Here is a 26,138-nt window from a genome sequence, read left to right on the forward strand (position 1 = left end):
GGCTATCACATGGTCAGTCCAAAGATTCAGGTCCCCTGGGTATACACTAAACCCCAGCACCAACTACAGATCCAGTAAAAGTAACAGGAGAAGCTTGTGAACAAAGATCACATCTGAGTCCAGCTCCGTCACACAGAAACACAAACTCCAAAGTAGGGCCAACTGACATAGCACTGAACTCCATCTGCCATGACCAAAGAACCTGTGGGTCTCTGTAGCCCTCAGAAGAAACAATACCTGAGGTTGTATTTACTTTTTCTGTCTCTGGGACTCTGCTCAGGTGTGCATAAGGGCAACCCCTCTGATAACCTCCTGGCTCTTTTTGGAGACTCATAGCCATATAAACTCATTTGTCCTTTCCATTTCCCCCTTTTATTCAAGTCAAAAAGCATTTTTAACTCCTGGTATTATATGTAGACTGCGATATTCTGCTGGTCTGAGTTGACCCTTTTATTCAAGGTCATTTTCTAGTTACATCATCAGCTGGTACTTGGTAGTAATCCCTCAGTGCCAGGGAGGCTCATCCCCGGGAGTCATGCCCCACACTGGGGGGAAGGCAATACATTTACATGCTGAGTTTGGCTTCGAGACTGGCCACATTTGAGGCTCTCAGGATGTAACTCTTAGGCACCCTGGAGCTCTAGGCCTTGTTCTTATTTCAGGTACACAGGCTTACAAGCATAGTCATTAGTATCAAGGGCTCATTGTTGGACCTTCCTTCTTTTTTGGTCTTTGTTGTTGCACTTGGGGGATTGTTGCTGTTCCTTTAGGGAATGTGATAGAGCTCCCCTGGTTAGGAACTCAGCATTCCCTCAGTTGTTGTTTTTAATTGTAACCACTATGAAAATATCCAAACATTTTTATGTACCTTGGGTATATGCCCTGGAGAACTCCCTGCCAACCATGTGTCCCCTGTCAATAACATCCCACACCAGTATTCCTCCCCTGCCATTGTTGAAGCTCTCTCTGATCCAAAACTTCTTCAAAAATGAAGCCTAATATATTGCCAGGTTCCATTAATAGTAAAATGGAATATCGCAATGAGTTTAAAGATTAGATATAGAATACATATTAATTTAGAAAAATTAGGTTAAAAATAAATTGGGGTATCAAAAAATTAAAAAATGCAAAAGCTTTGTTTTTGATGTTTTGCCTTCCATCACTGCAATAACTGTTGCCCTGTACGCAAATTGGCAAGGCAGCTTCTTCCATCTTTTCCTCAGTGTCTACATCCTTTCTTTTGAAAGAGTTTGTTTTTATTTTTTACTTTTTTATTTTATTTTTTATTATTTTATTTTATTTTTCTCCCCCCCAACCCCAGTTGTCTGTTCTCTGTGTCCATTTGCTGTGTGTTCTTCTCTGTCTGCTTCTGTTGTTGTCAGTGGCACAGGAATCTGTGTTTCCTTTTGTTGTGTCATCCTGTTGTGTCAGCTCTCCGTGTGTGCGGCGCCATTCCTGGGCAGGCTGAACTTTCTTTCGCACTCAGCGGCTCTCCCCACAGGGTGCACTCCTTGCACGTGGGGCTCCCCTACGCGGGGACACCCCTACGTGACACGGCACTCCTTGCCCGCATCAGCACTACGCGTGGGCCAGCACCACACAGGTCTAGGAGGCCCGGGGTTTGAACCGCGGACCTCCCATGTGGTAGACAGACACCCTAACCACTGGGCCAAGTCTGCTTCCATGAAAGAGTTTAATTTTGAGGTCAACTGGCAAGGAGATAGGAGGCAAGGCTCAAATCTGTCTCCCTGATCTGAGAGTTAAGGGAGATTTTGTGGGAATGGGAGGTGAGAGATGAGGATAGGTGAGGAGGTTTGATTTGGCATAGTCCAATTGGTTAATTATAGAGTTGTCTATATGTTGTGGAGTGGATTTTAGGTGGGGTCTTCCTTATTGAAAGAACCTTCTGATTTGATTTGCTTCCTATGTCTCCCTGTCTTTGTAATTTTGGTTCTGAGGGAGGTGATCTTTGTTCCTGGTATCTCAAAGGTCTTCTAAAAGACAAGAATCAGTGTATTCTGCACATGCTCGAGTTATATGACCTGCAGTTAAACAAGCTCAGAAGAAAAGGGTTATAAGAACAGAGGATATAGCCCCAAACTAGTTTTGGCCTGCTCTCAGTTTCAGTCCCTCCTTGAGTTTTTGAACATTCCTCAGTGTTAAGGGATTCCGGACAGTGACTGCTCTGGATGCTTCATGGTAATTCAGGGCATCGTTTAGGGTATGAGGAATGGAATTGCTTATTAACACATTTCACACTGTTCTCCACATAAGGTATTGCTGATAATATTTTTTTAAGGAGGTACTAGGGATTAAAACTAGGAGAGCTGTAAGGAGAGCTGCCCATCACGAAAGAAAGTACAGCCTGCCCAAGAATGGTGCCGCACACGCGGAGAGCTGACACAACAAAAAGAAACACAGATTCCCGGTGCCGCTGATAAGGATAGAAGCGATTACAGAAGAACACACAGTGAATGGACATAGAAAGCAGACAACTGGGGGCAGGGGAAGGGGAAAGAAGTAAAACAAAAAAAAAACAAAGAAAACTAGGACCTTGTACATGAGAAGCAGGCACTCAACCACTGAGCTACACACACTCCCACTCATAACATTTTAATGGAGAAGCTCTCCATTGTTAAGCAGTTTTCTTCCAAGACTAAAGTATGTTTAATCATTGGTATCTCAAAGTCTGAAACTCTGCTCATGAAACTCTTCATGTTTGCCGCCTTTCTTGCCACACTTTGTATTAGGTAGTGTCATAAGTAACAGATTTTGAACTGTTTGTTGCCTAATCTGTTTTTCCTCTATATACCTTCCAGATGCTAGAAAACAAACAGACCTAAACCAGAGAGCCGACTCCAGATAATCCATCTGAAAAAACTCTGACATTACCTATCACTAGCCATTTCCTTCCTTTCATTTCCTCTGCACTAAATTAAGCAGACGCAGTGCTTTTTAAGCAGGATCATTTCTAAAATTGACTGTGTTTGACTTTCCTAGTGCTCCATCACAAGTCTTTTAATCTAGCTGCTTCTTGAAAAAAAAAAATCTTACAGTAAATATCCTACCATGGGCACAAGTTGGAAAACATTCTAAAGACTAAAGCAGTATCTATGCTGAAGTTGGAAGCAAAGCCTCAGATATGAATTCCAATTCACTGAATTCCAGGAAGGAAAAGATTTTGAATGACTCCTCTAGCCAAGAAAGGTATTGAAAGCCAGTTGGGGCTAGAGCTGCAGCAAGCCTATCTTGGACCACCGGGGGTCTCTTTTAACCCTAGTCCCATATCCACATCCCTCCCTTCTTATCCTAGGCCTGCTTCCCTCCTGCTGTGTGCACATTTCTTTCCATTTCCTGACAGTTTCAAGAACTGCACTACCAGGTAAAAGAGCTACTCATATTTCAGTCCCTTAGAATCTAGTTAGCTCTTTCATTTCCTTTTTTATTTACTTGTGATGGTCAAATTTGGCATTCCTTTACATTCCCTGAGTCTGGATTATTTCAAGAATTTTTTTTTTTTTAGCTGCTGGTCAGTGCTAATATAGGATCACTCAGATCCGTCCTCTAATGCATAAAGTAAAAAACTAAAAATAACTTCATCTAATCTTCAAAATAGTATTAAGCTAAATGCAATGTGGTATCCTAGATTTATTCCTGAAACAGAAAAAAGACGTCAGTGGAAAAATTGGGGAAATCCAGGTAAAGGCTATAGTTTGGTTAATAGTATAATGCAAATGTAATTTTTTAGTTTTGATAAATATACCATAGTTATATAAGATGTTAGCATTCGGGAAAGATGAATTAAGGCATACAAGAACTCTCTGTACTATCCTTACAACTCTTCTGTAAAAATAAAATTATTTCCAAAAAAATGTTTAAAAATTTTTTAAATGGTATTTCTAGAAGTTTACAAATTTGCAGTATTTAGCAATGAGTTTGTCTAAAGTCAAACACATATCTACAGCTACACACTAATTTTTCCCACTTATTCTTGGTGTAGACCCATCACATACTCAGAAGCCAAGTAAATCTGGACTTAATCCCCATCTCTGCCACTTCTGGCATTATGCGCTTGAACAAGTAGCCTGACTCCTCTGAGACTGGTTTTCTTATCTGTATATTGGGGATGATTATTCCTACCTCATGGGTTGTTTTGAGGATTTATGTGAGCTAAGAGGCCAGGGCCTGCCATGTAGTAAGCCCTCAGTAGCTCCCCTGCATGGGGCTTTAAGAAAAAGTAAAGTTTGGGTTCTTGTTCCCTCTTTAAGTTTGCTTTTACTCCTTAAAATTACTCCACTCTCCTCCTCCTTGAGGGCACAGAAGGATTTGGGTCTTTACTTCCCTGAAAATAGGGCAAAAGACTGATGCCAAGCTGAGTAGTATAGGATGTAAGCAAAGATGGTTGGCAAAGGCCCTGCAGTTGGCCTTCATATCTCTGACCTCTCCTTTTCAGGTTTGACCCCTTCAAGCAGGTCTGAGACTGGCCTGCCTTCTTCTTCCACAGTTTCTAATTTACTAATAGCCTTACCAAGCCTTTACCAGACTCATGGTATTTCTAAGGCTTTTCTTTTTCATTATGAATTTATGGGCTTTCTCCCCTCTTAAGGGAATCAGAATGTAATTTCATTCTCTGATTTAGCAAGTATTTTTTGAATATCTACTTTTAAAAAATTTTTAATTAGAGAAGTTGTAGGTTTACAAAAAAAAATCATATAAAAAATACAGAGTTCCCATATAATACCCCCCCATTATTAATACTCTGCATTAGTGTGGTACCTTTGATACAATTTACCAAAAAATATTGTAATTGTACTATTAACTATAGTTCACAGTTAACATTAGGATATTTTTTTCCTCACATACCACCCCTATAATTAATACCTTGCATTAGTATGTACATTTATTATAATTCATGTGAGACATATTAACTATTAACTATAGTCTATCATTTACAGTAGGGTTTATTTGTTGTATAGTCCTCTGTTTTATCTTTTAGTTTTTATTCTAATGACATATATATGCCCTAAAATTTCCCCTTTGAACCATATTCACATATATAGTTAAGTGTTGTTAATTACACTCGAAGTGTTTGCTACCCATACTACCATCCATTTCCAAAACTTTACTATCAACCCAAATAGAAATTCTGTACAAATTAAGTATTAATTCCCCATTCCATACTCACCAACCCAGCCCCCAGTAACCTATATTCTAGATCCTATCAGTTTTGCTTATTCTAGTTATTTCATACCAGTGATACCATACAATATTTGTCCGTTTGTGTCTGGCTTGTTTACTCATAACAGTGTCTTCAGAGTTCATCCATGTTGTTGCATGAATCAGAACACAATTCCTTTTCAATGCTGAATAATATTCCATTATATGTATATATCACATTTTGTTTGTCCATTCATCAGTTGATGAACACTTGGCTTGCTTTTTGGCAATTGGGAATAATGCTGCCATAACTATCAGTGTACAAATATCTGTTTTTGAGTCCCTACCTTTAATTCTTCTGGGTCTATATCTAGTAGTGGGATTGCTGGATCATATGGTAATTCTATACTTAGCTTCATGAAGAACTGCCAAACTGTCCTCCACAGCAGGTGTACCATTTTACATTCCCACCAGCAATGAATGACTGTTTCTATTTTTCCACATCCTCTCTAAAACTTGTAATTTTGATTTTTTTAATAGTAGCCATTCTAGTGGGTGCAAAATGGTATCTCATTGTGGTTTTGATTTGCATTTCTCTAATAACTAATGATGTTGAACATCTTTTTATGTGCTTTTTTTTGCCATTTATATCTCTTTGGAAAGTAGATATTTAGGTCTTTTGCCCATTTTTTAATTGGATTGTCTTTTAATTGTTTAGTTGTAGAATTTTTAAAATATATTCTAGATATTAAACTCATATCGGATATGTGGTTTCCAAGTATTTTCTCCCATAGAGTAGGTTGTCTTTTCACTTTCATGATAAGAGTCCTTTGCACAAAAGTTTTTAATTTTTATCTTTTTTTTTCTTTTGTTCCTTGTGCTTTGGATGTAATGTCTAAAAAATCATTGCCTAAAACAAGATCTTGAAGATTCTTCCCTACATCTTCTTCTAGGAGTTTTCTAGCCCTGTAAAGACCTACTTTTTGCTAGGCACAACGTAACATAATCCCAGCTGCGGAAGAGCTCTATTTAGTCTGTTATTAAGTAAATAGATAATCAGTATGAATCTAGTTTACAATTAAATAAATAGAAAATCAGTAAAGAACCACAAGTACCTGCCATTGAGGATGAGGAAGATTAAAATCTTTATTGTGAGTTTTATGGGATTGCACTAGTGAACTCTATACACTAATTTTTGGTTATCTATTTCATAACAGCTTAAGCGAGAGAGAGCACTTGGACCTTGTGTCCTGCTTCCATCCTTCAGTTCCTACACCCCACCCCACCCCCTGCCCCCACCTCCCTTAGTCCAAAGGGATAGAAAAGGCACAATAATTTCCCTCAGGGAGAGCCCTTCAGAGGATCAAGGTTCTCATTAGCATCACAAAGGAATTGTTCTTCTGATCTTGAGAAAGCTTTTTCAGTCCCTCTCAGCCCCACTTACCTTATTACCTAAACCTTCTAACTGTAGGTTATGATTTCATTCTTTTTGGCACCACATCCCACAAGTTTATAATTTTACCTTTGTGATATCCCCCAGAACCTGAGTCATTTCAAGTGTCCGCTGAGAAGCTGAGCATAGACATTTATATAGATTATAGGAATACAAAGAAACAAGCAGCTTTTAAACTGCTTATAAGGCAAAAAATATAGAATGAGGAATATCAACTCATTATGCTTGCTTCTTATAAGCTTAATTAACAGGCAAAGATTGTAGACTAATAGAGATAGTGTCCTTTAAGTGTTTGGAAAGTTTTCCGTACAAGAAAAACAATCATTAAAGATTTCACTCCAGGATCCTCTCATCTTTATAAACTGGGCTACTGAGTTCTGAATTTATGGACTTGGCAAAACCTACTTGTATTATCTCTAAACAGATATTAAGGTGCCACAGATGTTTAGAACAAATCTAACCTATCCTGCTAATAAACATGCAAACAGCTTTCTCCATCTGCTACCTCTGTCTAAGACTAGGAAGGCCCTCCTCCCTGATCACAAAGGACATAATTACTGTCTATGGAGAAGTCAAGTACAAAGGCCAGCAGCCTTTGCAGGCCACCAAAGATTAACAGCTGCCTCTCTTTTGATTGGGAGAGGTAATAACAAGTTACTCTAGTTAATAATTGGATGGATTCCCAGGCCATGTAATTTAGATTGAAGCTGTCATTTTTGGTGGCCTTTAGCTAAGCTAAGTTATTAGAATGGAACGGCTAATCTTATTAGTCAGTTGTCAGTCTCATAGTAGAAAGCAGGGGAAGACTGAGCTATTAAGGTGTTATGCCAGGTACATAAAGTCACATATTTCATCTTTAGAGGTATTTTTTCTCTCAGATAAGAATGATAAAGTCCTTTATGAACTTTTTTTTTTTTTCTGTCCAGTTTCACTTGTCTGAATAGAGAGTATTTGGAAGAGGGATAAAAAGGAGAAGGAAAGATACCTAGTTCACCTTCCTAGAATGAGAAATTTTCAATCAATGAACTTCTGCTTAGTGTCTATAGTGTGTGCATCTTGTGTTTGACCCTTGGATGGGGATACAGGGATAGGAGAGTTTGGGTCTCCCAGTTTAGTACATGAACACAACTGAGGTAAAGTAGAAAGTGATACAGGTGACAAGAGAAGTACAGTTAAATACACAGAGAGCTTTGACATTAGTTGAGGGAATCAAGAAGAGCTTCATGGAAGGAGCAACATTTGATCTGGATTTTGAAGGATTAATAGCTAGCATTTGAACATTACAAGTTGGGAAGTTGATAATTTGGATGGAAAGAATAATTATGATTAAGCATTTGTAGTGCACTTCCTTTTTTCAAGATTCTGAGAGGGATAGGAACAAGTATGAGATGATGCCTTCGAAGAGCATCCAATTTGACTGTGGTGGTAAGGCTTCCGGGAACTAAAGGAAAGCAGTGTATAGGAAGTTCTGAATGATAAGCACAGGAGTTTAGTGTGATGGAAGTGGAAAGAAAGAAGAGATGAGAGGCTTTCTGTATCACTTAAGTATATCTGAACATAAGTCTTTTTTTATTTGCATGTAAAGTGTTCAGTGCTACATGTTTGAGAAGGGTTTTTCTCCTTCTTAATTTTAACATCTGAGAATCACTGAGCCAGCTCAATTTTCTCTTATTTCCCCCATGAGGGAAAAAGGTGAAAGTGAAAAAGTCATCTCTTATATCATAGGATTGTTTCATCCTGTGTACTGATAAGGGGCATAGCTGTTCAGCTACAAAGGAGGGGGCGTTCTTCCTTGTTTTCCTCACATGCCTCTATTGTAATATCTCTCATATCTCACAGGTCATTTTTGCTCCATTCGTCCATCAGGTACTTACCAGGCCTGCTCTCTCCCAGGACTGGAGCTGCAGAAATGAGTGACTTGTTGCTCCTAAGGAGCTCACAGATGAGAGAATGGGGTTCTGCAGTAGTACAGAGATGGTGGGATGAGTAGGACATGAAGGAGAAGTTGAGGAAGATACTCAACAATGTTTCCATCTGGCCATGCTCCCTATGGAAGAGAGTCCAAAGGTGGCTTGTTACATCTCTAATCCAGAAGTACCCATACCCATAATGCTTCTTGACTCCAAGGGGAGATTTATGAGGTTGCTTATTTCATGGTTGCTTTTTGCTTTGTGTCCTTGAAAAGCTAAAAATGGCAAATTAAAACTTCAATTTTCAGTAATACATTGGTTAAAAAATTAGTTTTGAATGGCCTTTATCTTCTTGAAATTGGCTTTTTTCCTGCTTAATGTTTATTAGAGCCTATGTCTTAAGTTTTTCAAGCAGTCACATCCATGTTGTTGGCACTGCATAAAAGACTTTGAGGTTTTGTTTTCTTTAAGGCATAGATGTATACATTAAAATGGTCTGCTTTTACTCAGTCCTTTTACCCTCCAATTCTGCGAAGTTGAAAAAGATCCCTCCCATTGTGGAAAGGTCTACAGGAACTGCAGGGATTCTATGCTCTTTTCCTGTGGACAGATTGCATCAGTTGGTGTATCTGCTTAGCTTGAGATATAATGACTACCTTAAAATGGAGTAGAAGTGGTGAATTTATTTCCTTCCTTGGGGTTGGTAAGGGCATTCAAGTTTAACATGTCTTTCAGTCTTGAAAAACTGAATCTCTTTTGGTCATGAAGCTCAGTTTCAGTGAAAAACAATTTTATGAGGCAAACTCAATAACAGGAATGGAGAAACTTTACCCTGGGATCACACCAGAGAAATTATTGCCTTTTTATGTTTCCATAGTAACAATCATGTAAAAGATCTTTGTGAGTTTCCTTCTCAAAACAATCGTTTAACTGCCATTGATTGAGCACTTACTAAGTGTAATCCCCTGTACTAAGTTTGGGAACGTGTAGATGAAGCTGACATGATCTCCAACCTCAGGAGCACAGGATTTAGTAGAAAGCTAGAAGATCATCCTTTCTGGGAAAGAAGAGTGTATGCAAAAGCATGGAGGCATGAAACAACATTAAGCATTCGCGGAATTTGGTTAACAGACAGAGACATGACAGAGAAGACTATTAGAGAGAGATTGGATTCTGAAGGTCTATATACATCATGCTAAGTAATTTGGGCCTTATTCTGTAGATAGTGAGGAAGAAGCTATTAAATTTTGTAAGCAAGGGAGTGAGATGATCAAATTTACTCTGTAGAATGTTATTCTTATTGTTTATACTTGCATGCAGAGCAGGACTGCTCAAAATATGGTCCACAGTCCAATGTCAGTCTACACAGTTACCAGAACATAGTGAACTAAGTAAAGAAATCAAGAGTAAGTTTTACCAAACTGACAGTAATTTGATGTCTGTTAAATCTAATATTTTTTAAATGTGGGCTTATATTTAGTATATCTTTTTTCCCTATTTTTCCAGTGTTTCATTTGTATTGTATTGCAAAAGTTGTGATCTACAAGTGAGTAGAGATTTTTAAAGGAGGTGGGGACTACAGAGACACCCAGGTCCTACGGTCAGGGCAGATGGCTCTATAGTTCAGTGCCTTGCCAGTGGGCCCTATTTGGAATTTGTGCTCCTGAGTGTGATGGAGTTGGACTCAGATGTGACTTCTCTACACATGCCTCTTCTGTCACTCTTACTGAACCTGTGGTTGGCTCTGGGGTTGATGTATGCTGAGGAGACTTGAATCTCTGGACAGCATGTGCCAGCTGGGCCCTGAGCCTCGGCAGAGTTGCAACACCTACTCTCCAGTTCATTGGACTTACCCAGGTTAGCCAACAAGGAGGTGAGGATGGTCAACTACCACACCAAGGAACCGGGAGAGTTTACAACTGTAAGCAGAACAATCCCATCCTTCAGTCATGTGGGATCTAAGTCCTCTCTCAGTTGAGAGATGGAGGGGACATCGCCATCCCAGGGTCCTCAGGATGGAGGAATAAAATATGGATTTGAGTGGACTTACTGGTACTCTACTATAGAATTATTGTGACTCTAGCAATGGAAGAAATTTATTATTGATGTGGAGACAGTGGCCACATGAATTGCTGAAGGGAGAGGGAAAAAGATGTGTGATATTGGGGCATTTTCGGGACTTGGAGTTGTCCTCAGTGATATTGCTGGGGCAGATGCAAGATGTTATATATCCTACCATAATCCACTGAATGGAATAGGGGAGTGTAAACTACAGCATAAACTATAATCCATGCAGTGTAGCAGTGCTCCAAAATGTACTCATCAAATGCAATGAATGTACCACACCAATGAAAGTTGTTGATTTGGGAGGAGTGCAGGGTATGGGAAGTGGGGTATATGGGAACGTCTTATATTTTTTAATGTAACATTTTGTGTGATTTATGTATCTTTTAAAAAAAGATAAAAAATGGAAAAAAAAAAAGAGGCAGGGGACACTGCTCTAGAAAATAGACTGGTGCGTGGTATGGGGTTCTAATTAAGAGGTTGTGTTAATACCTCAAGCAAGAGAGAATGACTGCCTAAACTGACATGGTAACAGTGGGCATGGATAGAAGGGACAAGAGTCAGGAGCTATAAAAGAAAGAAAAATTATCAGAACCTGGAACTTGAATCACTGTGAAAATTGAAGGAAAGAGAAGGGTCTAGAAGGGCAAATATTCTTTTGAAAATCTACTGGAACTTAGACCCTGTGAATTACTATGAGATTTTCCATCCCTGCTTAACAGAAATTTTTCATTTATTTTAATGTTATATATTTTTTATATTTTTTAATATTTTATCTAAAATTCCTATTTGTTTTGAGTGTAAGAAGAAAGGAGGTATATAGAGATACTTCCCCATCTTGACCCAGAGTCCTCTGCCATTTTTTACAGGCTTCAGATGCTTCCATGGCCAGACACTGATAAAACTGCTGGCAGGATAACCAGTCACTACTGTATTAGTCAGGGTTCTCTAGGGAAATAGAATCAAAGGGGATATCTGTAAATAGTATGAGATTTTATAAAATTCTCTCACGTGGCCATGGAGATACACAAGTCTAGATTGCGCAGGCAGGCTACAAACCAGGGCTTTTGATGAAAGTCCAGTGAAGGTCCTTGATGAATTTCGAGGAGACATTGGCTGTCCAAACACTAGCTGGGAAATTCTCTCTGAATGCTGAAATCACTTCCCCTTTTAAGACATTTGACTGATTGGAAAAAATGTCACCATTGCTGGCTGCAACCTCCCTGGTTGATTGTAGATGTAATCAGCCATCTATGCAGTAAACTCACTGATGACTAAAAAGTCCATAAATGTCCTTGTATTACAATTAACCCAGTGCTTGCTTGACCAAATAACTGGGTGCAATTACCTGGCCAAGTTGACACATTAATCTAACCATCACAACTACTAAATTAAATCCACAAAATTTTCATAAATTGAATCCAGCAAATATTTATACATACTATATGATCTCATTTATATGAGATTCAAGCATAGGTAAAACTAACCTATGGTCCTATAAATCAATTGACTATAAAAAGGAGCACAAGGTAACTTTCTGGTAATGGAACTGTTTGAGTTTTGATAAACATTCATCAAATTTGATTCAGGGGTATATTGAAGATCTGAAACTTTCACCCAGTTGTAAACTATACCTAAATCTAAATGTATATACACATACAAACACACACACACACAAATATACATATACCTAAACATATGGAGAGAGAGAGAGAAAGAGAGACAAAAAGCCAGTAAAGGGACAATAAAGGTAAGGTGTTTAACCTCATTGGTCATCATGAAAAGGAAAATTAAAATCTCAAAAAAATACCAGTAAACACCCAGTAGGATGTCTAAAGCTAAAAAAAAACCACAAAAATTTATAAAACCAACTTTTGATGAGGATGTGGAATAACTGGGTTATGTACATAAATTGTCGCAAACACTTTGGAAAGCTGTTTGTCCATATCTGATTTATTAGATATTAGATATGGGTAAACACTCTGTGATTGAGCAGTTCTACTCCTGACAGTTTACCCAACACAGCTGCATGTCACATTGCCCAAAACACAGGCACCATATGTTTAAAGCAGAGTTGTCCAGAGCTTCAAAGTATCAATCACCAGTGAAACATTTAAATAAGTTGGGTATAGTCAGACAAAGGAATACTAAGCAGCAAGGAAAACAACGGAAATACTGCTATAGGCAGCAGCATGAGTAAATTTAGAAACAAACAATTAAGCAAAGTATGATTCTATTCTATACATTTTGAAAAGAAGACAAAATGAATCTATGATTTTAAAAATTAGGATAGTCTTTACATTTGGGGAAGAGGGCGAGAGAGTGCTGTGTTCCAGGGGGTTATCACATGTTATAAAGCTTTATTTTTCAAGCTTAAAGTTGTTACAGAGGTGTGTTCAGTTTGCTATAACTCATCCAGCTGTACAATTATGACTAGTGCAATTTTCTCTGCATTACATGTTAATATGAAGGTTATCGGTTTTTTTATTACGTTGATATCCTATTATAAGAAGAAAGAGTGGTAATAGCATTGTAGTTTTAAACAAAAGATAAAATATTGTGAATATTAGTTTTAGAGCAAGGGAATGTTTTCCCATCAGCAAATAAATTATTAATTTTTAATCTTGGAAATATGAGTTTTGCCTGACACAGTGAACTTACTATATTCTCAAAATGTATCTTATTGTACACAAAGAATGAGCATTTCTTCAGGTAAACATGTTTGATGACAGAGATACATCCATTCATGCACCCTGCTTCCTACTAAAAACAAATGAAAAACCCTCAGTATTTCAAAGTGCTTTCAAGACTGGTGAACACTAGGATGCTATTTGAAGAAATGTAAAATGTCATTCTAATGGTGGGATTGCTGTTCTGTTTCTCACACATATGATGCAGTGATTCTGTGTATGTTTAAAAACTAATGCATTCTGTAGCATAGAATAAGTCCTGACTTCCCGATGCCAGAGGAATGCAAAGAACTTAATGTCCTTTCCCACAAGAATTATATACAATTCAGAAATTACATAAAAATCATCATAGGTTGAATTCATTGTTTACTTAAGAGATTCCCTAAAATAGCAGTTACTGAAAAAAAAAAGATATATAAATTGTATATCATCTTGTATTACTGAAAAACAAATTTTCTAGTAGAGGAAATGCTTTGTGGAAGTCAATCCATCCTGTTAGAGGGTAATTAATTATAAAAATATTGCTAAAAAATTCTGTATAAAATAGTTTTACCCTCTGCTTCAGGCACTTCTTCCCCTACCCCTTTATTTTACCTGTCTTAACACCTCAGTTTCCTCAAAGAAGTCTACCCTGATATTTCCCCAAAATTATCCATTATTCTCATTAGAACACCTTTGATTTTTTTCTTCAAGGTGCTTTCATAATTGAAATAATTTTATTTGTAATTATTTGGTTAGTGTTGCTCTTATACATTAAACTTTAAGCTTCATGGAAGATAGCAATCATGTCTTCGTGTCACTACTGTTGACCTGAGGTTCTTAGCACTGAGTAAACATTCAGTAAATATTTACAGAATAATCGCACGAAAAGAATGTTTCAGACTGCAACTAAATATTACATTTGGCTATAATTTTATGCCTGGGAAATTGGACTAACTTCTATTTGTATTTTTGTCTAGAATGTGGCAGATCAGATTGCATTTCAAGTTGCTGGTGGATTAACAGCCCTTGAACACATCCTTCAAGTAGTAGTCCCAGCCACAAATGTGAACACAGTTTCACGAATTCCTCCTAAGTAAGTACAGTTTTTTAATCTGTCTTTCACGTTTCATTTGTGAGTCTTTACTGCCCTATGGTTTCCATATGGGAACCACAAGAAAATTTGTATGGGTATTCAGGCTTGAATAGCAAAAGCTTATACTCCCTAATAGGGAGATGCTTGACTTCAGTTATAAAACTCAAATTGAGCCTTTTAAAAAGCCTTATAAAGGAAATCTTTTTGATCTATGACCTGCTCTAATCCTAAATCAAGAATTGATGAACTCCTGGGCAGATCTAACTGCTTCTAACAATTGAACAGAAATGAATAGTCATAATGGAAAGCTAACTTTTTGTGTTACATGCAAAATAAAAAAGAGGCAAGTACATTAACAAAGGCCTGAGCTGTGAAATTTGAGGAAGTCCTTAACATACAGGAAAAGCAGTCTGAGGTCAAAACTGCCATGGTCTAGAATCCCAGCCAAATTGCTGAGAACTGAATTGCAGGTTGGTCTTTAAGTATAAATTATTCTCTGTTGTAAGGATCCCACACTGCATTTAGACCTAATATCTGTTTTCCTATTCTCTTATGTTACTCTTTGGTCCCTGGCTATGGTGATAGCATTATTTCAGAAGTATTATATTCCTGAGTTGTAATATGCGCAATTTCTGGACATTCTGTGTAAAGTCTTATATTTGCAGAATTGAAATTAGAGGTTTTGATCACAGTCAATATATATCATTGAGAATGCTTTTTAATATTTAGTTAGATCAATAAAACAGGATGCTTCATTTGTCCATTGGATAGGACAGAAAAAATTGCAAGAATATTTTGGCAAAATAGAAATAGCACTGGCTTTGGAGTCAGACAAACCTGGGTTCCAGTTTTACCTCTGGCATTTACTAGCTGGGAGAACTTGGACAAGTGCCTAAATTGCTTCTGTTCCCTCATTTGGAAAAACGGGGTAATTATATTCACCTCACAGTGCTGTCATGGGGAACAATAGAAATAAGGTACATGAAAACTCTTTGTAAACTGTAAAGTGTTATATAAGCATTAGTTTAGTGTTTTAAAAGTAATAAGTCTTCCCTGTTTTAAGGCAGTGTTGTCTACTTGACATGAGATATTTCTAATTTCGAATTCTTTGTCACTGAAGTTAGTTTGGGTTCCATTGCTCTGCCAACAAAATAGAGATTCATGAAAGAATGTATGGATATCCTTTATGTCAGGGTCCCTTTGTGAGGAGCATTCCACATTAGGCAGTTACAGAATGCAGAGAGGTCTTTCTAACCCTGAAAAGTTAGTATTCTTTATCAAAATGGATTTTATTTCCAGTGTGTTGTTTGGCTTGTTGTCATCACTCAGTGTCTATTAATTGGCAGGCCTCTGAGAGGAGGGGGAGGGGGTAGTGAGGAAGGAAGGAATCAGGCAGTAAATATTTGAAATAGGAAAGGAAATGGCATTTGATACTTTTGTCTGTGTGGCAAAAGGCTGTTGTTCTACTGCTTATCTGTGCTGCTGCTTTAGAGAACAGAGGTTTCTATAGCTCCTAAAAAGACCTAAGCAAGAATAACACACCTCCTCTGGAAAAGTGCCCTGGAATCTTGAAAGTCCAGACTGGTACCCCTCTGATGGCCATCAGCTGAGCACAGGGGCAGGATTGAGATCTTATTTCTTCTTCTGACTTTAAGCCATTATGCTTGTTTTTAACTAGGCACTACTTTTGGCATGAAGCCAGCACTGTGTGCATCTAACATTCACTCTAAGATTCTCCTGTCCTGTGCCCAGCCTCAAGATGATTACTTTCTAAACCAACCTCACTTCTCAGGAATGGAGAAACTGAAGATGTGAGAGTGCTAAGTTGCTTACTCAGAGAAGGGCAAGAATTCCATATATTTTTTTAGATTTAAAGGTATCTGAGCACATGGATGGGCATGAATTAGTAGATTAATTCAGAATGGACTCTTACTCATTTTCCTTCCAACTGCTTTCCTTCACAGAACCCTGCCTTGGCCTTGGGTCATCCTTAGTCTCACAGCAGACTGTGTTATTCCCTATTCTTGACATTCCCAGGACCTCACCTTCTATCCCTGATGAGCTTCCACTCTTCGACTCCATTGAACCTTCTACCACCTTAACTCATGCTGTTCTTTGCCTCCTGTGGCATTTAATGGCTCTTACCTAGAAAGGTTAGTTTTGAATATCCTGCATTAGTTCATTTCTCTCCATGATAAGTAGCAAAAGATTTGAGGAATTTAAGCCACTTAGGAACAGCATGAGGAGCATGTGGAATCCTATAAACATAAACCTGATGTGTCAATGCCCCTACAGCCTTGAGCTCTGTGTGAGTGGGTAAACTAGCTACCTTCTCTACTTTTCTCACCACCCTTTTCACTCCAAATAGTATCTCAGCAATTGTATATCTTATATGTTTTGTCCTATAGTCATTGTTGGGTAACTTCTTGTAAGTGACTTTTTTCCTTCCAGCAGCTTATTATTTTTTAATATGAAATTGAATATTATACTCACCTCTGGAAACTTAAATTTCTGAAATCTTTCCAAGTCTTCAGTGGGTTGTTTTGCTTTTATCAGAACCAGAGGAAGCCCATAAAACTGCTTGAATCCTTTTCAAGTTAGTGAGAGAACAGTCAGAATGTGATATTCTAAAACCAACTTTTTGACAAATATGCTCCAATAAAATTCTTTCAGTGCCAAGAAAGATTACCCTGAAGCAAGATAATTTTCATTTCATGTTGTATCTACTTTGGAGAAGGCTCATTTTATTCTGCCTACAAACTTTAATTGCAGAACACAAATACAAAAGAATGAATGACATTTTCTAGCCTTTTCTTTGATTTAGGCTAGTAACACTGTTTAAAATAGCTTTTAATGTTTGAAAATAATGATGGTTTGTCATTTTTGGGGGGCATTAAAAACAACCCCTGTTATGTAAATAAGAATCTGGATCTACTGTGACTGGAGGCTGTGTTGTGTTTTTGTAGCAAGTTTACATAATAGCAATGATAAAAGTAAGAGTTGGCAGTCACTGACACTCCACATCTCTAAGCCCTTTTCAGAAGCAGTAGATGTTTATAATTCATGGGGAAGCCAGCAAACCTTTTGGGCCATAAAAACAGCCACCTGGGGGAAGTGGACTGATAGAATGTCCATCTACCATATGGAGGGTCCAGGGTTCAATCCCCAGGGCCTCCTGACCCGTGTGGTGAGTTGGCCCATGCACAGTGCTGTGTGCGCAAGGAGTGCCATGCCACACGGGCGCCCCTGCGTAGGGGTGCCCCACGCACAAAGAGTGCGCCCCATAACGAGAGCCGCCCCTTGTGAAAAAAGCACAGCCCACCCAGGAGTGACACTGCACACACAGAGAGCTGACACAGCAAGATGACGCAACAAAAAGAGACATGGGGGAAACGGACTTTGGCCCAGTGGTTAGAGCGTCCGTCTACCATATGGGAGGTCCGCGGTTCAAACCCCGGGCCTCCTCGACCCGTGTGGAGCTGGCCATGCGCAGTGCTGATGCGCGCAAGGAGTGTCCTGCCACACAGGGGTGTCCCCCGCGCAGGGGAGCCCCACGCGCAAGGAGTGCGCCCGTGAGGAAAGCCGCCCAGCGTGAAAAGAAAGAGCAGCCTGCCCAGGAATGGCACCGCCCACACTTCCCGTGCCGCTGACGACAACAGAAGCGGACAAAGAAACAAAAGCAGACAAAGAAACAAGACGCAACAAATAGACACCAAGAACAGACAACCAGGGGAGGGGGGGAAATTAAATAAATAAATAAATCTTTAAAAAAAAAAAAAAAAAGAGACATGGTTTCCTAGTAATGCTGGATAATGCAAGCAGACACAGAAGAACTCACAGCGAATGGACAACAGGAAGGAAGAGAGCAGACAACAGGAAGGAAGGAGAGAGAAATCAATAAAATAAATCTTAAAAAAACAACAACAGCCACCTGGACCAAGTCATCTCCAGGTTACCTTTTACTTACTTGGCATTCCTATTCCTGACATACCCTCAAGGACAGCAGAGGCCAGTGGTTAACTCTCTAAGTTACTTTATGTTCTTCTCTTGTGCAACTAATCATGCCTATTTCTTCTCTATTAGCCTTGCTTATCTTCCTTCATTGCTCCACTGAGTGCAACTTTTTCTATAGACATGATTTCATATATGTGGAGCAAAGCAGTCAGCATGATATGATTGAAAATGTATAGGCTCTGGAGAAAGACAGATGTAGGCTTAAATTCTCTTCTCACTTATTAGTTTTATGACCTTGGGCCAAGTTACTTGCTATATCAGAGCCTCAGTTAAATGGTAGGACTAATATGTACCTAGTATTGATATTCTGAGGATTAAATGTGCACAAAGAAAGCACTTAGTTAATATCAATAGTTTTTGTTGTAGTCATTGTTATTGATTTGACTCCACATTATACTGCTTAATTATTAAATCCCTAAATTCACTTTGAATTCTGAGAAGGTATAATCATGAGGAGGGATGTCAACAAGTGACAGAGTGGGGTGCTCCAGGGTTCTAGCAACCATCCCCATCCGCTGAAGCTTAAAACAACTAAATCTGGCAGAACCATCTTTCTCAGAGCCCCCCCCCCAAAAAAAAAGTTAAAGGGTTATAGTAAAAAAGTGAGTGCCAAATAAAAAAAATTAATAAGGCAACTTAAAAATTATAAGAAGGGAAGCAGATGTGGCTCAAGTGATAAGGCCTCCACCTACCATATGGGAGGACCCAGGTTCAATCCCTGGGGCCTCCTGGTCAAAAAGAAGAAGAAAAAGCATGCCTGTGTGGCGAGCCAGTGCCCACATGGTGAGCCAGGTGCCTGCATGGTGAGCCAAGTGCCCATGTAGTGAGCTGAGTGCCCATACGGCAACTTGAGTGCCTATGTGGGTGCCCACGTGGTGAGCCAGTGCCCATGCAGTGAGCCAGTGCCCACATGGTAAGCTAAGTGCCCACGTGAGTGCCCACATAGTGAGGCAAGTACCCGCGCAGCAAGCCAAGTGCCTGTGTGGTGAGCCAGTGCCCGCACAAGTGAGTCATGCAGCAAGATGATGACACAACAAAAGAGAGACAAAGGGGAGAGTCAAGGTGAAGCACAGCAGAGACCAGGAACTGAGATGGCACAATTGTCAGGGAACTTCTTTCCACATCAGAGGTCCCCAGGATTGAATCCCGGTGAATCCTAGAGGAGAAAGGCAAGAAGAGAAGACTAAAAAGAGAAATGGATACAAAAGATCACACAGTGAATGGACACAGACAGTAAAAAGAGCGGGGCAGGGGAGAGGGAAGGGAGGAAAATAAATAAATACCCTTTTAAAAAATTATAAGAAACCTTGTAACACCTTTGATAGCCCTTTTCCTGCCCCCACTCTGACTTGGTGTGGAGCTAGTCTATACTTACAGTGCAAGTCCCTGGTCCCAGATTTGGATGGAGCACAGTAACACTTGTGCACATACTCAGGTACATGTATGCCTGTACTAATCTGCCTGGTGGCAGCCTAAAGGACTGAAACAGGATACTCTTCATTGACTTCCAATCCCAAAACTTGCCCTGTGCATAGAGAAAGCTCAGAGGACAGCTTGAACACAGTAAAAGAATGGTCAAATTGCAGCTGCCTAGGACATTGAGACATACAGTGTAGCATTGGAACTGAGAGTAAACACTATTTCCTAGAGAAAAAAGGAACAAATGGATAGTGTTTAAGGTATCGGGCCACATTGCATGTACCCAGGCCAAGATGAATGCCCAGGAAAGATTATGAAGAATCCTACACTTTTGCCTTGCGCTTCTCTTTAAATTCATTACTAGGCAGGCTAAGGTCTGAAGGAAAGCACTTGCCCATCCCAATCTACAAAGACTGGGAATGGTGTTTTCTTTTGTTATTGTTGTTAGATAGTGACATTTAAGGAAATTTCTATTATTTCACTGGCTGGACACAAGCTTAACTACAGTCACCTCAGTAACTACATTCCAGAAATAACACATTAATATATATTTTTAAATCTAGTGTGCAAAAATTATAAGACATACAAAGAAACAGGAAATGGTAGCCCATACAAAGGAGTAAGAAAAGTATAAGAAACCATTAATGAGGAAAACCAGGTCCATGTACATATCAAACAAAGACTTTGTAAAATTGACTTAAATATGTACAAAGAGCTAAAGGAAAACAGGAAAAGAACTAAAATCAGGAAAAAAAATAGATAAAAAAAGTTTCAGTGAAAGTATAGAAATCATAAAAAGGAATCAAACAAATACTAGAGTTGAAGACTATATTAAGTGAAATAAAAACTTTGGGAAGTGGCTGTGGCTCAATCGATTGGGCTCCTATCTACCATATGGAAGGCCCTGGGTTCACGTCCCAGGGCTTCCTTGTGAAGGCAGGCTGGTCCACGCCTGCGGAGAGCTGACAGCTGTGCCCACGGAGAGCTGATGCAGCAAGATGACACAACAAAAGGGAGACAAGCAGACACAGAAGAATGCACAGTGAATGGACACAGTGAGCAGACAGCAAGCAAGCCACGGAGGGGGAGGGGGATAAATTTTTTAAAATAAGTAAAAATAAAGGAAATGAGGAAAATTTTTAAAAAAAACTTTCCAAGTAGAATTCATCAGCAAATTGACAGTAGATTGGCCCTGACAGAAGAAAGAATAATGAACTTGAAGATTAGACAGTTGAAATTATTCAGTCTGAAAAACAGAAAGAAAAACAATGAAGGAAAGTGAATAGAACCCTGAGGGGCCTGTGGGACATAATCAAGTGTACCAGCATTTTCATTTATGGGCATTCCAGAAGGAAAAGAAAAAATGGGGCAGAAAGAATATTCGAAGAAATGTTGACTGAAAATTTCCTAAATTTAACAGAAGACATGAATAAATACACCCAAGAGCTCAACAAATTCCAAACAGCATAAACACAATAGACCCATACCAACACACACTATGATCAAATGACCGAATGTCAAGCATGGTGTGAAAACCCTGAAAACTGCAAAGAATCAAAATGTCATGTACAAGGAGGCTTCAATGAGATTAAGTGCCACCCATACATCTATGGCCAATTGGTTTTCCATAAGGGTGTTATTTTAGTTTCCTGGGTGCCGAAGCAAATTCCAGGCCATGGATTCACTTAAGCGTGAGAACTTGTCGACTCATAGTTTTGAGGCTGGGAGAAGTTCAAAATCAAGTGCCATGAAATAATGTTTTCTCCCAGAAGACTGTGGTGTTCTGGGGCTGGCTGCCAGCAATCCTTGGTCCTTTACTTTTCTGTCATATGGTCTATGGGGCCTTCATTAATAGGATTAAGTCCCATTCTGATTCAGCTGGGCCACACATTGACTGAAGTAACCTCACCAAAAGGTCCTATTTACAATGAGTTTAAACACACGGGAGTGGATTAAGTTTCTCTGGGGTACATCGTTCCAGGCTACTACAAGCACCAAGTACATTAATGGGGGGAAGAATGCTTTCTTCCCCAAATTGTATGCCAACAAAGTAGATAACCACTGAAATGGCTGACTCAAGAAGTAATAGAAGATTTCAGTAAATCAATATCAAGTAAAGAGTTTAAATCAATAATCAAAAACCTCCTAGCAAAGGTAGCCCAGGACTAGATAGCTTCATTGGTAAATCTTACCACAGACAAAAATTAACACAAATTCTTCTCAAACTCTTCAAAAATTTAGGCAGAATACTCCCTAACTTATTCTCTGAGGCCAACATCATTCTAATACCAATGCCATAAATATATAATAAGAAAACTACAAATCAATATCCCTCATGAATATAGGTGCAAAATCCTAAACAAAATATTAGCAAACCAAATCCAACAGCATATTGCAATAATTATACACCATGACTAATTTGGATTCATAAGAAAATCAATTAGTATAATACACCTCATCAATAGAACAAAGGAAAAAGCCACATGATCATGCAGATGATGTGATACTATCTTTAGAAAGTCCTGGGAAGTCCACAGCAAAGCTACTAGAGCTAATAAGCAAATTCAGCATAGTGACAGGGTATGAGATCAATTTGTAGAATTATCTGGTTTTTCTGTACATCAGCAATTAATCCGAAAAGGAACTCAAGAAAATGATTACATATCCATTAGCAACTAAAAGAACAATATCTAGGATTAAATTTGAACAAGGTAGTGAAGGACTTGTATAAGGAAAACTACAAATCTCATTGCTGAAAGGAATTAAAGAAGACCTAAATATGGAAAGACATCTCATGTTCATGGAGTGGAATACTGAATATTTTTTAGGATGTCAATACCATCTAAAGAGATTTACAAATTCAGTGCAATCATTATCAAAATTCCAACACCTTTTTTTTTTTTTTTTTGGCAGAAATAGCCAGTCTTCAAATTCATATGGAACTGTGCCATGTTCAAAATAGCCAAAATAATATTGAAAAAGAAGAACAAATTTGGCGGACTCATACTTCCTGATTTAAATCCTTACTCTTAAAGTGACAGTAACTAAAACTATATGGTACTAGCTAGCATAAGGAGATACATAGACCAATGGAATAGAAGTGAGAGTTCTGAAATAAACCCATTCATCTACGGCCAGTTAATTTTAGACAGGGATGCCAACTCCATTCAATAGGGAAAGTTTAATTTCTTCAACAAATGGTTTTGAGACAGCTGTAAATCCACATGCAAAAGAATGAACTGAGGTTCTTATCTTTCATCAAATAGAAAAAGTAGTTCAAAATGGATCAATGACCTAAATATAATACTGTAAAACTCTTAAAAGAGAAATATCTTCAGGACCTTGTATTAGGCATTAGATTTTATACCAAAAGAATGAACAACAAAAGAAAAAAATCGATAAATTGGACTTGATCAAAATAAAAAATTTTTTGCTTCCAAGGACACTGTCAAAAAAGTGAAAGATCTACAGAAAGGGGTAAAAGATTTGGAATTTATATATCTGATACTGTTTAATATCCAGAATACATAAAGAACTCCTACAACTAAACAACAAAAAGACAACCCAATGTAAAAATTGGCAAAAGACACGAATAGACATTTCTCCAAAGAAATTATACAAATGGCCAATAAGCACATGAAAATATGGTCAATATCATTAGCCATTAGTGAAATTCAAGTCAAAACTACAATGGAATGCCACTTCACGCCTACTAGAGTGGTTAATTTTTTTTTTTTAATGGAAAATAACAATTTTTGGTGAGGGTACAGAGAAATAGGATCTGTCGTACATTGTTGGTGGGAGTGTATCATGGTATAACCACTGTGGAAAATAGTTTGGCATTTCCTCTGAAAGTTAAACATAGGATTCCTATATCATCTGGCAATTCCACTTCTAGGTATATACCCAAAAGAGTTGAAAGCAGGGACTTGAACATATACTGCATACCAATGTTTGTAGTCGAATTATTCATGGTAGTCAAAAGGTAAAAGCCATCCAAGTGTCTATCAACATATGAATGGATAAACAAATATGGTGGAATATTTTCAACAATATGTAGAAATTACGTTCTGCTGCATGCGACGACATGGGTGAACCTTAAAAACATCATGTGAATGAAATAAGCCGTATACAAAAGGACAAATATTGTCTGATTTCTCTTATATGAAATACTTAGAATAAGCAATTTCTTAGATGTAGAAAATAGAATTATTCAAGAAGAAAACAAAAGTCATACAAATTGGAAAGGAAAGGTAAACCCTGGTAGAATATACAAGATTCTTTGTAAAAGTAATGTATTTCTATGAATCTATTGCATGCCAACTTATTTTCCTGAGCAGCTTGACCTCATTCTCTCTATAGCTTGCTTCTTGTTCCAGTTTTTTGACTCAATTGGCTATTTTCTTTGGGGCTCATCTACTGTTCATTCTTGGCCTTTTCTTAAAATTTCAATATAATTCGGACTTCCTCAAGTTTCACTTATACTTCTTTCCCTATTACTGTTTCATGTCACTTCTTAGCTTGGCATATTCATCTCAGCTACCTTCCTCTATGCTGTGTCCTTTTTTTCAAAGTGTTATGAATACTACTTGTATAGACATTGCATCCATATCTCCTCTGCAGCTATATTTTATATCATGTGATTCTTCCTTCAATGGCTTTAGCTGATTAAACAAAGAGTGGACATTTGACTCAAAAGCAACCAGTTGGTAGTCTAGCCAGCAATATAGGACTTATAATCCAGCCTAAAAAGTTAAACTGGGCCAATCTAGTTTCTCTCTCACATATCTGTAGTTAGGCAACTACAGTACTCTTAGTCATGTTTTCTTCAATGTTTAACTTGAAAAACCATGTAGAGACATTTCTTGTGTGGCCCTTGCATTGCTATGTGTGCTCCAAGTTTAGCAGGACTAAAAAGGTCGTTTGGAAAAAAAGAGGAGAGAAGAGCTACTTCGTGAGAAAGAAGTAGGTTGTAAGTGCCAGTCAGTCCACTCCAGCCCACAGAGCTGGCATTGTTCCTGCCCCCCTGAGGGGTGGTGGTTCATTTTCTCCTGGATTCACGTGAAAGTTGCCAATAGTCAAAATAAATGGCTCTTTTTACTTAAAATGTTTTGAATGAATTTCTGTACCTTCCAACCGAAAAAGCCTGATATTCTTAAATACAAATATTAAAGATCTCTTTTATTCTGGATTGGGTAGAAAATATTTGACTGTGTATAGAGCCTTCCTTGTGACCTCATAGTTGTTTTTCTAAATTCTTTCATATCGAGAAGGAAGGAAGGAATGCCCACAGTTTAAAGCAAGAATGAAGAGAACTCTTTAAGTTCTCTATGGTATAGCACTTTGTGAACATTAAATGCTGTTCCTATGAGCTTCAACTAGCTGAACTTTCCTTTGTTATACTAACCCCAGTTTGGAGAATCTATGTAGAAAATTATGTATATTAAACTTGCTGTCTCTGGATCCTAAGGTAAATACACTTAACATATTAAGAATGAAGAGCTTATCTTCAGCATCAAAGATAGGAAAATGTATATGTATCATTCTTTAAGAACCATACATAAATTCTTTACAAATAATAGTACTACTCATATACTTTACTTTGTAATTTTATATCAACTCTCAAGTATTACTTTCTTGGGGGCCTTTGGGTCTTCATCATTAACTTTGTAATTTGGACTTAGTTTGAAACCCAGTAGCACTGTCTTATATTTACAAACAACTGAAAATTGTACTTCCTTAGACCTTGCCCTCTCAGACTTGATCATTATTGGTCTTAGTCCAACTTTTTAATAAAACTTAAATTTGTTCCTGGGGAACTTAACCATTTCATCAGTTATTTTTCTGAAATTAGAAGTTTGTTACCTGTTTTGAAGGTGAGGTTAACATGTTAACAAGATGAGATTATAAGAGCAATTATCTATATCTCTTTCTCTAATTCTGGCAGTGTGCTACAGTTCAAAGCTTTAATCCTGCAAATGCAAAATAAAGCTTTATTATATTTTTAAAACTGAGTTATACATCTTTTTTTATCCAGTTTATTAAATCTAACAGCACAATTAAAACTGCTAGGAGAAAGAACATTTGCAAAAGACAAATGATGGTTGGTTAAGTCATTTTTAATGCTTCACAGAAGGAAAAAAAGAATCGGTTTATATCATTTCTAAGCAGGCTTTTTGGAATTGCAGTTTTATTCCTCTCAGTGAATCCAAACAGTGTCTCCATATTATTAAATATCTATCCCAAACTGTGACATACTCAAGTACCAGATGCATGTTTCAGAGCATGGCATCATCTCTAACTCCTCTTTCCCTCATCCAGTAGAAAATGTAAAATTTCCTTCAAGATGGGGTTGT

The 26,138-nt window shown here is 38.1% G+C and overlaps 1 protein-coding gene across 6 annotated transcripts in view; it reads left to right on the forward strand.

The window, feature by feature from the left end:
• Positions 1-26,138, forward strand: part of SCAPER (S-phase cyclin A associated protein in the ER) — a 616,772-nt gene that overhangs the window by 460,625 nt on the left and 130,009 nt on the right. For all 6 annotated transcript variants that reach the window (XM_004468178.4, XM_004468179.4, XM_071214311.1 and 3 more), the window contains one exon: positions 14,234-14,349. In XM_004468178.4, the coding sequence (XP_004468235.1) occupies positions 14,234-14,349 (116 nt within the window). The remainder of the gene's footprint in view (positions 1-14,233; positions 14,350-26,138) is intronic.

This window comes from Dasypus novemcinctus, chromosome 3 (assembly GCF_030445035.2).
Source record: "Dasypus novemcinctus isolate mDasNov1 chromosome 3, mDasNov1.1.hap2, whole genome shotgun sequence".
Taxonomy (NCBI): domain Eukaryota; kingdom Metazoa; phylum Chordata; class Mammalia; order Cingulata; family Dasypodidae; genus Dasypus; species Dasypus novemcinctus.